The sequence below is a fragment of the Garra rufa genome, chromosome 10, assembly GCF_049309525.1.
Source record: "Garra rufa chromosome 10, GarRuf1.0, whole genome shotgun sequence".
In the NCBI taxonomy this organism is placed as follows: domain Eukaryota; kingdom Metazoa; phylum Chordata; class Actinopteri; order Cypriniformes; family Cyprinidae; genus Garra; species Garra rufa.
The window spans coordinates 44,110,530-44,122,937 of NC_133370.1; the positions used below are offsets into that span (position 1 = coordinate 44,110,530).

General features: G+C 35.1%; 1 protein-coding gene and 1 long non-coding RNA gene across 2 annotated transcripts in view; one reads left to right on the forward strand and one right to left on the reverse strand.

Annotated features, from left to right (window-relative positions):
* Positions 1–12,408, reverse strand: part of prkag2b (protein kinase, AMP-activated, gamma 2 non-catalytic subunit b) — a 69,380-nt gene that overhangs the window by 7,936 nt on the left and 49,036 nt on the right. The window contains exons 8-12 of the mRNA XM_073849471.1: positions 9,313–9,590; positions 3,433–3,608; positions 3,196–3,361; positions 3,012–3,049; positions 1,121–1,267 (exon numbers count right to left, since the gene is read on the reverse strand). Of these exons, the coding sequence (XP_073705572.1) occupies positions 1,121–1,267; positions 3,012–3,049; positions 3,196–3,361; positions 3,433–3,608; positions 9,313–9,590 (805 nt within the window). The remainder of the gene's footprint in view (positions 1–1,120; positions 1,268–3,011; positions 3,050–3,195; positions 3,362–3,432; positions 3,609–9,312; positions 9,591–12,408) is intronic.
* On the forward strand, positions 5,585–6,408 carry LOC141343563 (uncharacterized). The gene is made up of 2 exons (XR_012356776.1): positions 5,585–5,749; positions 5,894–6,408. It is a non-coding gene; the product is annotated as an uncharacterized lncRNA (long non-coding RNA).

The window sequence follows — 12,408 nt, forward strand, 5'->3', positions numbered from 1 at the left end:
AATTAAATTAGCACGATAGTATCGTGTATCGGCGATCTCTCAGGCTGACGATAGGTGTCATGATCGGGGCTGTGGGTTTTCCCTCAGCCACCTGAGGTCGCTGTTTGCACTGCACTCTGATTCATCACGTCTGTTTTGTCATTACCACTGATTCACACACAGCTGTGTGTGAATCAGTGGTAATGACAAAACAGACGTGATGAATCAGAGTGCAGTGCAAACAGCGACCTCAGGTGGCTGAGGGAAAACCCACAGCCCCGATCATGACAATAGGGCGATATGAAAATTGAGCATATCGCCCAACACTACAACACTATGCAACATGATTTCATGAAAGGAAAAGTGTTGGGGGTAAGGCATTAAGTAACGTAATAATATTACTGAGTTACTTTTTCAAATAAGTAACGCCAGTTGCTTCCCCCCCTATTTATTGATTAAAAGCTCTCCTGTCCTCATGTTGAGAGAAATTATGAGTAAGATGTTACTTTAGTTCTAGAATAAATGTGAACATGCATTAATTCATCTCACTCACTAAAAAAACAGATACAGTATTCCTCAAAATGAATAAAAACAGTAAAATTCAACGCAAACCTGCAATACTTAAATATGGTAAATAATACAAATGTCCTTTATGTATTTAATCCCATTTTATTAACTGATGTCTTTGCTGCCGACCTTCGATGATCCAATTCATCCGTACTAATAAGCAAAAATGACTCAAGATAATATTCCTTTTTTTTCATGCTGAAGAGTTTACATTGTTTCTTCTGCGGTCTACTGTACAGACATGAATTTACTTTTCTCTAAGCCTGAGGCTTTTGGTGTGAAAAGGCTTTTACATTTGCCAAAAATACAACTTTTTATATTAAAAACAAACAAGCAAGCCCTTACCATATTTAAAAAGTAACGCAAAAGTAACTTTCCCCAACACTTGAAAGGAACAAGTGGTGTATCTAAAACAAAATGAGCAGAGGGCAAACGGTTCGCTGTCAAAAATGCCAGTGTGAACTCTAAGCAGACCGGGACCAAATGTATCATTTTCCTTTTTGGTCTGGATCAAATGAACCAAACAAACTGAACTAAAAGTATGAACACATCCAAAGATGTGAGTAAGTCTCACCTCAGCTTTGACGATTCTGTCCACTGTAGTCTCCAGGGTCTCGTGTCGATGACACTTCATAACGCCCTCGAAGTATTGTGAGCGATGCAGCAGCGCCTGAGTCACGGTGATGTCCAGGTTATTGTAGGTCTTCTCAGCAGCCAGGTTCTACACACACACCCACAACACTAATGAACACAGAGCCACACTATAGCATCCTCCACAGACAGACACATATACACAGCTAATCATCACTGCTAGCTCAATAACTCAAACTGTTATCATTTACATTAACAGAGCATCTCAAACTGCACACTGCTGTGAGTTTGGGTTTATTATAACATTAATCTGGGAACGCAACGTGTGCCATTTCATCAGATTCGTAAGGCAAATCATTTATAAACCTACACAAAAACAGTAGAATGTTTATCGTGATTAAAAAAAAAGCTCAAATTACAGTGGCTGGCGCATTTCTTTTGTAAAGAAATGGTTAAATACTAAAGATTAAGTGGATATTTGACTTAAATGTTGTGTAGTCAATATTAAACAAGGATTAGATTGTGCAGTAAAGTGTAAAAACAATCGCCAGGCTGTTGGCGCCCTCTGCAGTCATTTGTTATAATGTACATTAGTTTATATTGTTTATAATACATTATGTTTCATTTAACGAAAACTTGCTTTTGATACTTTATCTGAACTAATTATTATTGCCTCACTGCTATTATAAATGTATTTTAAGCACTTTTAAAGATTATTGTTAGCTTAGGTCTATTTTTATTACCCCCAAAAATGTATTATAATTATCAGATTACTTAATCATCAGAATAATCGACCAATTACTTGATTACCAAAATAACCGTTAGGGACATCTCAATAACACTTGTCAATTATAATTAATCCTAATGAATAAAAATGATATTGTACAAACATTAGTTTAAATATGGTGACGTTTAAGGTTCTGTCACTGTAAAATTTTAAAATTTTGATGTAGATTGGAGCTAAAATCATTTGTACATAAATTCATAGTTACTTCAATGGATACAAATAGATTTGAATATTAATGGATTCATAAATTGTAATTTATTTATGTTTCATGAATAAGGTCCAATAACTACCATTCAAAAGTTTGGGGTCAGTAAGATATAACATAGTAAAAGACATACTGTTACTATATTACATACTATGTGAAAGATTTGTATTTTAAATAAATGTTGTTCTTTTGAACATTCTGTTTATCAAAGAATCTTGAAAAAAAAATGTATCATGATTTTTACCAAATTACTAAGCAGCACAGCTATTTTCAACATTGACAATAATAATGATAATAAATAATAATTAATCTTTCTCGAGCACCAAAGCAGCACATCAGAATGATTTCTGAAGGATGATGTGACACTGAAGACTGCAGTAAAGATGCTGAAAATGCAGCTTTAGATCACAGGAAAATATATTTCATCTTTAAATATATTCCAATTTAAAATATTTTTATTTCAGATTTTAATAACATTTCACAATTTGACTGTTTTCCTGTATTTTTGTTCAAATAAATGCAGCCTTGGTGAGCAAAAGAGACCTCATTTAAAAACAATCTTACTGACCCTAAACTTTTGAACAGTTGTGTATATGTACACAAATTTCTCCTAGAAAACTCTCAAACGTCAGACACAAGCACTCAAAGTGCAAAATCTAGCTGATGAGATATTTTAGAATAGAGAACTAGAAAAATATTCACAGTAGAAACATGCATTACTTTGATATTTTACTAATGTCCATGATCATGACCGTGGAAAACACTGAATACTATAAATGGCTTTCCATGGAAAACTTGTATATTTATACCTCACAATAATGTGTGGTAAAAAGCTGTAAGAAGTTATTCTTCAACTTTAAATGGCATATTAAAGGCACTTACAATGACATCAAATTTGGAGTAAATGTCCACAACCTTTCCTTTGGGAGGAAAAAGATGGAAAGCAAATATGAGATAATTGACTTGGAAAGACATGTACACTGATAGTTTTCTCCTAAAAAGGCCTTGACAGAAGAATAATTGCAGTATATGAATTTACAGAAAAGTTAGCAATATGTTTTGTTACCTGTAACATCCACCACGGGCAGGGCAGACACTCTCCTCTCCACAAACATACCCAGTGCTTTAATAATAGGTGTATCTGGGTGAATAAAAGCGATGTTGTTGTATGTGCCAATGCCCAGCTCCTCCAGAGTCTGCCTCATGAAGGCCGGTTTAGGCATCTCACACACCTAAAAGACCAAACACCATCAGCGGACACAAGACACCACATAACTCAGGATGAATCAAGCGATATACTCACAAAGAGTTGCAGAAACTTGAGGATCCTTTTGTGTGTGAGAATATACAGGGCGTTTCCTGTGACTGGATCAATCACTGGCAAACGATGGATCTTATTTTTGATGAGTGAGTAAACAGCATCAAATATACTGGAAAAAATGCAGAGTTGCATGAAATCAAATGTTTTAGAAACCAAACCTTTAAAAAAAAATCATCTAGAGTCATCTAAAATAATTGCTGAATTTGTTTGAAGATAATTTCGAGACAACGTTCCCATAAACCAAAGAGAGAAAAAAAAGCATCATGCAATGAAAATGATAAAACACAGTCTACATACAGGGAGTGCAGAATTATTAGGCAAGTTGATATTCTTGTCATATTTTTTTCCCAAGCACATTTGAATAATTCCAAACCACATCAATCTTAATAACTACTATTCATTTTGTATTTAATTATTTATAATTGTTATATAATTGTCCATGTAGGCTGGAAGTGAAAAACTCCTTATATTCAGGTGTGCAGAATTACTAGGCACATTTTCTTTTACAGATAAAATGAGCCAAAAAAGAGATTTACCTCTGACTGAAAAGTCAAAAACTATTAAATGCCCATGAGAAGGATGTAATACTAATGCAATACTGCAATTTGCAAAGTTAAGGCATGACCACCGGACAGAAAAACGCTTGTTGCATCTGCATCGTCAGAAAAAACAGGTGGAGGAGAAAAGATGCATGTTAATTGCAAAAAAAGTAAGAATTAATGTTAAGAATCAGATATGAAACCATCAGGAACCATTTAGTGTCCAGCGCCACCGTTTTCCAGAACTGCAACCTACCTTGAGTCTCCAGAAGTGCAATGTGTCAGGTTCTCAGAGACTTTGCTTGGGCAAAAAATCCTAAAAATTGACCCTCAATTAATAAGAATAACATTCTGAAGTATTGTCAAATACATAGAGATGTTTTTTTTCTAGGCTTTATAGACAGATGAGTTGAGAGTGACTCTTGAAGGACCAGCACCACATCCTCTTGTAGCACTCTTTCAAGTTTATCCTCCAGAATCTGTGGCAGTAACTTTTAGGAATTAATTTTAGTCTATCTCTGCAAGACAGCCTTTTTAAGATATGAGACTAAAACATGAAGTCCCCAAACTTACTGGCAGATTCTAGAGGATAAATTCTTGAAAGAGCTGTATAAGAGGATCTCAACTCATCTGTCTATAAAGCCTATGAAAAACAGTCTTTATGTAACATTTCAAAATGTTATTCTTATTAATTGAGGGTCATTTTAGGATTTTTTCCCCCAAGCAAACTCTCCGAGAACCTGACACATTGCACTTCTGGAGTCTCCAGGTAGGTCTCAGTTCTGGAAAATGGTGGCAATGGAGATTAAATGGTTTCAGTCCTAATTCTTCACCTTAATTCTTAATTCTTTTGCAGTTAATGAGTCCTTACTTCTCCATCTGGTTTTTCCGACCATGCAGACTCAACGAGCATTTCGCTGTCCGGTGGTCATGCCTTAACTTTGCAAATTCTAGGATTTGGATTAGTATTGCATCCTTCTCATGAGCATTTAATAATTTTTGACTTTTCAGTCTGAGTTAAATCTCTTTTTTGGCTCATATTATCTGTTAAAGAAAATGTGACTAATAATCATACACACCTGAATATAAAGTTTTACTCTTCCAGCCTCTATGGATGATTATATATCACATAATGATTAAATACAAAATGAAGCCCTAAAAGAATAACAGTGTGAATGGATTTAAGACAAAACGTTATTTATATGTAAAATACTATTACACCGCCAAAATATCTAAAAATTCTTAAATCAAGAAGGATTTTCTAGACAAGTAAAAGTTATTGTCTTGTTTTCAGGAAAAACTAGTCAAAATTGAGTGAGTTTTTGCTTAGAACAAGCTAAATAATCTGCCAATGGGGTAAAAAAAACCAAGATTATTTTGCTTCTTTCAAGCAAAAACACTTAATTTTGTTGAAAACAAGACAATACTGTTTACTTGTCTAGAAAATCCTTCTTGGTGTAAGAATTTTTAGATATTTTGGCTGGAAAAAGACAAAATCTAAGTAAGAAAGACATTTTTTGCAGTGTGATGTGTTTGATTTTTGTATTATGAAGTAGACAGTAATGGTTTTGTTTCTCTTTTGGCTCGCTAGTGTGCTTTCTTGGTTTGGTGCATGTCTCCAACTCCATCAAACGGCTCCGTTCTGATCTACACAAGAATCATTCGGCCCTTCTTCCTGAAGAATGAAGCCAAGATCGACAATGTGGTGAAAGACATCAAAGATAAAGCATCAGATGCGGCAGACAAGTTTAGAGATGAAGGTGAAACCCAGATGCATTTCATGTTTTTGGAGGAATAGCAATCAAATGTGCATTTAAATATGTTGTAAGGCTTCTAGAATGGCTAGCATTTGTCATTTGAAGTTATGAACGGTTAATAATCCAGTGTTTTATTTTATCTTCCAGCCAAGAAGGCCACTGCCAACCTTATATTTGAGGAGAAAAAGACCTTCTAAAATCCACAGCCATTTCAACTGCTTCCTGTCCTGCAGGACGCCACTTGCCTGAATAAATGTTGCCTTTATATGCTCTTATTTTTTCAAACAACTGGAAGTGGGCTGATTATTGTTACTTCCTTAGCCTGTGCCTGTTTTTAAACCTGTGGCAGCCATATTAGATTACATCAGACAGCCAAGTTACGCTAGTTGTTTAAGCGGGTAAGACTTAGATCACGTCACAAGACGACGCTCACCCCGCAATGCTTCAGTCTCAGTAAACATCCTTATCCTATAGAGATCATAAGCCTTTGGCTTGTATAGGGTCATAAAATAGTTTATCCTGCATCTTGAGGTCATTTAACATAAGCGTTCTATGATATATTTATGTGTGATAAGATTTTGTTTTTGTCTGATAACATCAGTGGAGCTGTATGCATATGAATCATACATTTGATGTTGACTATTAAACAAACTATTGGAAGACATGGCCTTCTCTCAGTCTGTTTGGACTACAAGTGCATACTAAACGAGATGCTGTAAGTTGGGTTAAAGGAGTAGCTCACTTTTAGAACAAATGTACTCACCTCCTTGTCATCCAAGATGTTCATGTCTTTCTTTCTTCAGTTGTAAGGAAATTATGTTTAGTGAGGTAAACATTTCAGGATTTCTCTCCATATAATGGACTTCTATGGTGCCCTGAGTTTGAACTTCCAAAATACAGCTTCAAAGAGCTCCAAGTATATACTTTTTAACCTCAAAGGCTCATCTTGTCTAGCTCGGCAAGACAAGCATTTGAGATTAAAAAGTATACAAGTTGTAAATGTTTCTAGAAAATAACCGATCATTTCACTAGATAAGACTCTTCTTCCTCAACTGGGATCGTTTCGAGCCATTTGAAGCTGCATTTAAACTGCATTTTGGAAGTTTAAACTCGGAGGCACCATAGAAGTCCATTATATGGAGAGAAATCCTGAAATATTTTCCTCAAAAACACCATTGCCTTATGACTAAAGAGAAAAGAAAGACTGTAAATTTTTGTTCTGAAAGTCAACTACTCCTTTAAAGGAGTCATGTTCTTGTCTGTCTTTGTTCAGTCGTAAAGAAATTGTTTTTTTGAGGAAAACATTTCAGGATTTCTCTCCATATAATGGACTTTTATGGTGCCTCCGAGTGTGAACTTCCAAAATGCAGTTTAAATGGCTCTAAACGATCACAGCCGAGGAAGAAGGGTTTTATCTAGCAAACCGATTGGTTATTTTCAATTTTGACCTCAAATGCTCATCTTGTCTAGCTCTGTGTATTCCAGTTCAAGACAGTTCTGTCGGGAAAAAACCCTATTTCTTTTTTCTACCAACTTCAAAATCGTTCTACCTTTTTTTTTTTAAAAGGCCATTTGATCTTTGCATGTTCACTTTATAAACACTGGGTCGGTACTTCTGCAGCGATGTAGGGCGATTTTGAAGTGACCCAAACTTGGGGGCACCATAGAAGTCCATTATATGGAGAGAAATCCTGAAAAGTTTTCCTTAAAAAAAAAAAACAATTTCCTTATGACTGAAGAAACAAAGACATGAACATCTTGGACAAGGGGGTGAGTACATTTTCTGTAAATGTGTCTTTACTCCACTAGTGAAAGCATGCTGTGTGATCAGCGATATTTTCACTTCTGCCCATTTCTCTAACCACACAAGTCAACTTGTGCAAGAGGACAGAATACATACATTTGCAGTTGAGTCTGAAAGTGATAGTTCTCCTTTCTTTGGAGCAGAAGTGACAGTTTGTCTTCTATTCAAGTTTCTTTGAATTAAAATTTAATATACTGTATGTGACCCTGAACCACAAAACCAGTAATCATAAAATAATCCATAAGCTTTCTATTGATGTATGGTTTGTTAGGATTTGACAATATTTGACCATTCAAAAATCTGAGGGTGCAAAATAAATCTAAATACTGAGAAAAATCACCTTTTAAGTTCTTAGCAATGGATATTAATAATCAAAAATTAAGTTTGGATATATTTACGGTTCAACTCAATGGAACACAATCTTTCCTTAATATCTTACTGATTTTTGGCCTAACATCACCATTAGCAGTTTACCCAAAATGCATTGGCACAGACAAACAGCAACCCACCTCAGTCTCAAATGCTTCTTAATTGTAAATCTATTTTGAAAATGACTGCTTGAAAGCACAATTACATTAAAGCCAGATTACAGGTGAAAACAGTGATTTGAGTTTAATGACTTTATAAACAATTATATAAAACAATTACTTTAAAAATCCATGCATTTTCAGTGTAAATTTGGATTTGAAATATAGAAGGAGATCTATATACATCAGTACGTCCTGTAACAGCATTCTGACTTACTCGGGCCAGTCACCAGAAAAACACTCGGGCTGCATAGAAAATATTACATTATTGCCAACATTTATAGAAAACAAGAGGAAAGATTATCATGGAAATGTTCTAAGGAGAGCTCATAAGTGCCTCTAGCTATGATCGACCCTTTCATGTCTTTTTTCTTTGTTACACAGTTCATATTTTTTTGACATGATTCTGTTATAAAGTGAGGCCAGTTCACTTACAAATAGAGAGAAACCAAACGATCCTAGAGAATGAATATTTACCCCATTTCATGATTCAAAACTACCCAGATTAAGAAACGTCCAAAAAAAAAAAAAAAAGGAAAAGGAGAAAATAGCCTGAGTTGATGGGGAAATAGTTAAAAAAATACCAGCCTGAGAAAAGCCCATTTGATTTACTTTATACAATAATTTACAGTAGTACAATGTGAAAAAGTGACATTATCAGATGCGCACTAAAAATAGTCCAGATTATTTTACAGCCGAGACAGATTTAAATAATTCAAGCATGATGGAAAGAAAAAAAAAAAATTACAGATAAAAATTGGCAAAATGGTCACAAAACACTGTAAACGAGGTACTTTGGAAGGTGAACCCCAGTCCTTCAGGAACAGAAACCCCTTTATGTCCTCTCCACACGTTTGTAGCATCCTTTCACTCAACACTTCTTAAATAAGCTGCGTCGCGTTTATTTACGGATGTGTATGTCCGGATCCAGTGTCGCACGTGAGAGTGAAACATGGATTCGTCTGTTTCCAAGTAAAAAACAAAAAACAAAAAAAAAAAAAAAAAGGAAAGTAGTCAATTTATAAAAATAATAATTAAAAAAAATTACTCTGCAGCACCTACGAAAGAATGCAGCTAACTCTTAAATACAAAAATATGTGATCTGTGTTTCCTCCAAGGTGAGTAGGAAAGGGTGGCACTCCCAGAGCCCCAGTGCAGCGGCCAACAGTCCCCTAAGGCATTTCCTGTGTGTTTTGTGTGTCTATGGCTAATCGGAGAGGAGCGTTATGTCTTGCGGCCGCTCCAGACCTGTTCGGGTGTGCTTCTGTGGTCGGACGAGTACTCGAAGGGCGAGCGCTGGTCTCGGGGCGAGCGCGGCCGGTGCTCCATCTGCCAGTCCGAATGGTAGCGGTAGTCCCGGGACGATTTGTGATGCGTGTAGTCGGAGGCGGGCCGGTGCTCAGAGTGGAAGCGGTGTTCGGAGTGCGTCCTGTCCTTGGAGTTGCTTTCTGATCGGTGCTCTCGGCCGGAGCGGTGCTCGTCCAGCTTCCTGTGCTTGCTGTCGCTGTAGTATCTGCAAAATGAGTCATTTAGACACGTTACGATTGGAAATCAAGATGATACACATCCAATGACCTTTAACCCCTTAACTGTCACCGTCCACCCTGTGGGATGCCCAAGTTTACTTCACCATTTTACAAATAAATCCTAATCTAATCATGGCAAACTAGATATCGTTGGAAAGGTCTAAGGCTCTGTAATAGATATGACATTTTTTGTTTCAAATTATGTAGGAAAAATAATAGATTAATTTATGTCAAGAGTGCACCTCGAAAATCTACTTCATAACAGGAATTATCACACTTTAGAAATCATAAGAAATGATATATCAGTTGAAAACTTAATTTTACAGTCAGACATTGCATCAACATGGAAAATGTAGATCAAAGTCATATTACAAAATGTTTTTGTTCATGAATTATAAAAATGTAAGTTTTAATTCTTCATTTTCACATCACTGTTCAAAAATGGGAGTGACAGTTAAGGGGTTAAATCCTAAAACAAACAATCTGAAATTCAAAAATTGCTTAAAACATTTCGTATGTTTGATCTCAGACTGTTATTTATGCTTTTCTTAAATCAAGAAGGATTTGTAGACGAGAAAAAATTGTCTTGAAAAATGCAAAAAAAAATTCTGTTTGAAATCAGATTTTTTTGCTTACCCCATTGGCAGATTATTTAGCTTGTTTCAAGCAAAAACGCACTTATTTTTGATTCATTTTTCTGAAAACAAGACAATTTTTTCTGGTCTAAAAACTCCTTTTTGATTCAAGAATTTTTAGATATTTTGGCTGGAAACAAATCTAATTAAGAAAAGCATTTTTTTTTTTTTGCAGTGTGAACATTATTTGTTGTATATTTAAAATCCAAAACTTAGTTTTTTTTTAGTTTATTATATGTGACCCTGGACCACAAAACCTTAAGTTTTAAGTAGCACAGGTATATTTGTAGCAATAGCCAAAACTAAATTGTTTGGGCCAAAATTATTATTTTTTCTTATATGCCAAAAATTAGGATATTAAGTAAAGATCATGTTCCATGCAAATATTTTGTACATTTTCAACAATAAAAATATCAAAACTAAATTTTTGATTAGCAATATGCATTGCTAAGAACTTCATTTGAACAACTTTATAGGCGATTTGAGTATTTTGATTTTTTGCACCCTTAGATTGCAGATTTTTTCAAATAGTTGTATCTTGTCCTATCCTAACAAACCAGACATCAATGGAAAAAGCTTCTTTATTCAGGTTTTAAATGTATAAATCTCAATTTCAAAAAATTGACCCTTATGACTGGATTTGAGGTCCTGGGTCACATATTACAAATTCACTTTTAATGGTAAGGAAATTTAACCTTGCACATCTGGGAACTGCAGGAAAACCACTAGAACATCAGATGTAACTATAGCTATTGACTTCCATAGTGTGGAAAAAATGCACTGGAAGCCAATGGCTACCAGCAACTGCAGTGTAATGACCAACATTCTTCAAAATATCTACTTTGTTCAGCAGAAGAAAGAAACTCAAACAGGTTATGAACAAGTGTTGGAAACGAACAGAAATTCCTTCAAGGCAATCTGCCAATATTAAATGAAATTGAATATTTTACACGTAAGGGATAATGTACAGGCAGCCGGTAGTTATCGCAGAAATAAGCCCCGACAGTGTGATCAGGACTTGTCTTGTATCACACTGAAGGGGCTTATTTCTGCGATAACTACCGGCTGCCTGTACATTATCCCGCTTATTACACGGATACTTGCCACATAAGGAAAAAAACTGGACATGAATATGAATTTGAAACCTTTTATTGGCATATTTGTTTTAAATTAACATTTTTATCCTTCCGCGAAACGATATAGTACCACGTGACTAACCTTCAAACTATGTACGTTAGTAAGACAATTTAAATAGATTAATGTCGAAATTTTCCATTGTTAATGTGGTTGTCCAGTGTTTGTCACAAGATGGCGCCAAACGGTAATCTTTGTTGGCACGGAGGGATTTTAAACATACAAGTAGTACCGGCTATGCGTTATTACTTTGGAGCGGTGATTATTTGAAAAGAACGAACCTGCAAATATCTCAACTGACCAATCAGAATCAAGCATTCCAAAGAGCCGTGTAATAAATCATAACAAATAAGCTTTCCATTGATGCATGTATTTGTTAGGATAGGACAACATTTGGGCTGATATACAACTTTGAATATCTAGAATCTAAGGGTGCAAAAAAATCAAAATATTGAGAAAATCGTTTTTAAAGTTGTCCAAATGAAGTTCGTAGCAATGCATATTACTAATCAAAAATTAAGTTTTGATATATTTACGATAGATACAAAATATCTTCATGGAACATGATCTTTACTTAATTTCCTAATGATAATCCTAATGCATTTCTGGATATTGCTACAAATATATCCATGCCACTTAAGACTACTTTTGTGGTCCAGGGTCACATTATGCTTCTTGCATTCTAACTTAGTTAGGGGTGTAACGGTACGCTAAAATCGTATTCGGTTCGGTACAGTGTCTTGGAGAGCTCGGTTCGGTTCATTTTCGGTACAAAAAAATAAGAACTTACAAAATCTTTATTTTGAAAAGCTGCCAATACACAATAGAATTCTTGCATAAAATAAATAAAAGCCACACATTTGGGTGATATTTTACATAATGGTTGCAATAAATGTTGTTATTATTATACAAATTAGAGTGTTTATGAATGGTTATGGCGATTCATGTTACATTTGCATGTTGTATTTTATGAATGAAAGTAAAACTGGCCAGGTGAATCTCTTGTTTTATTTAATGTTATCACAGGATAGTTAAA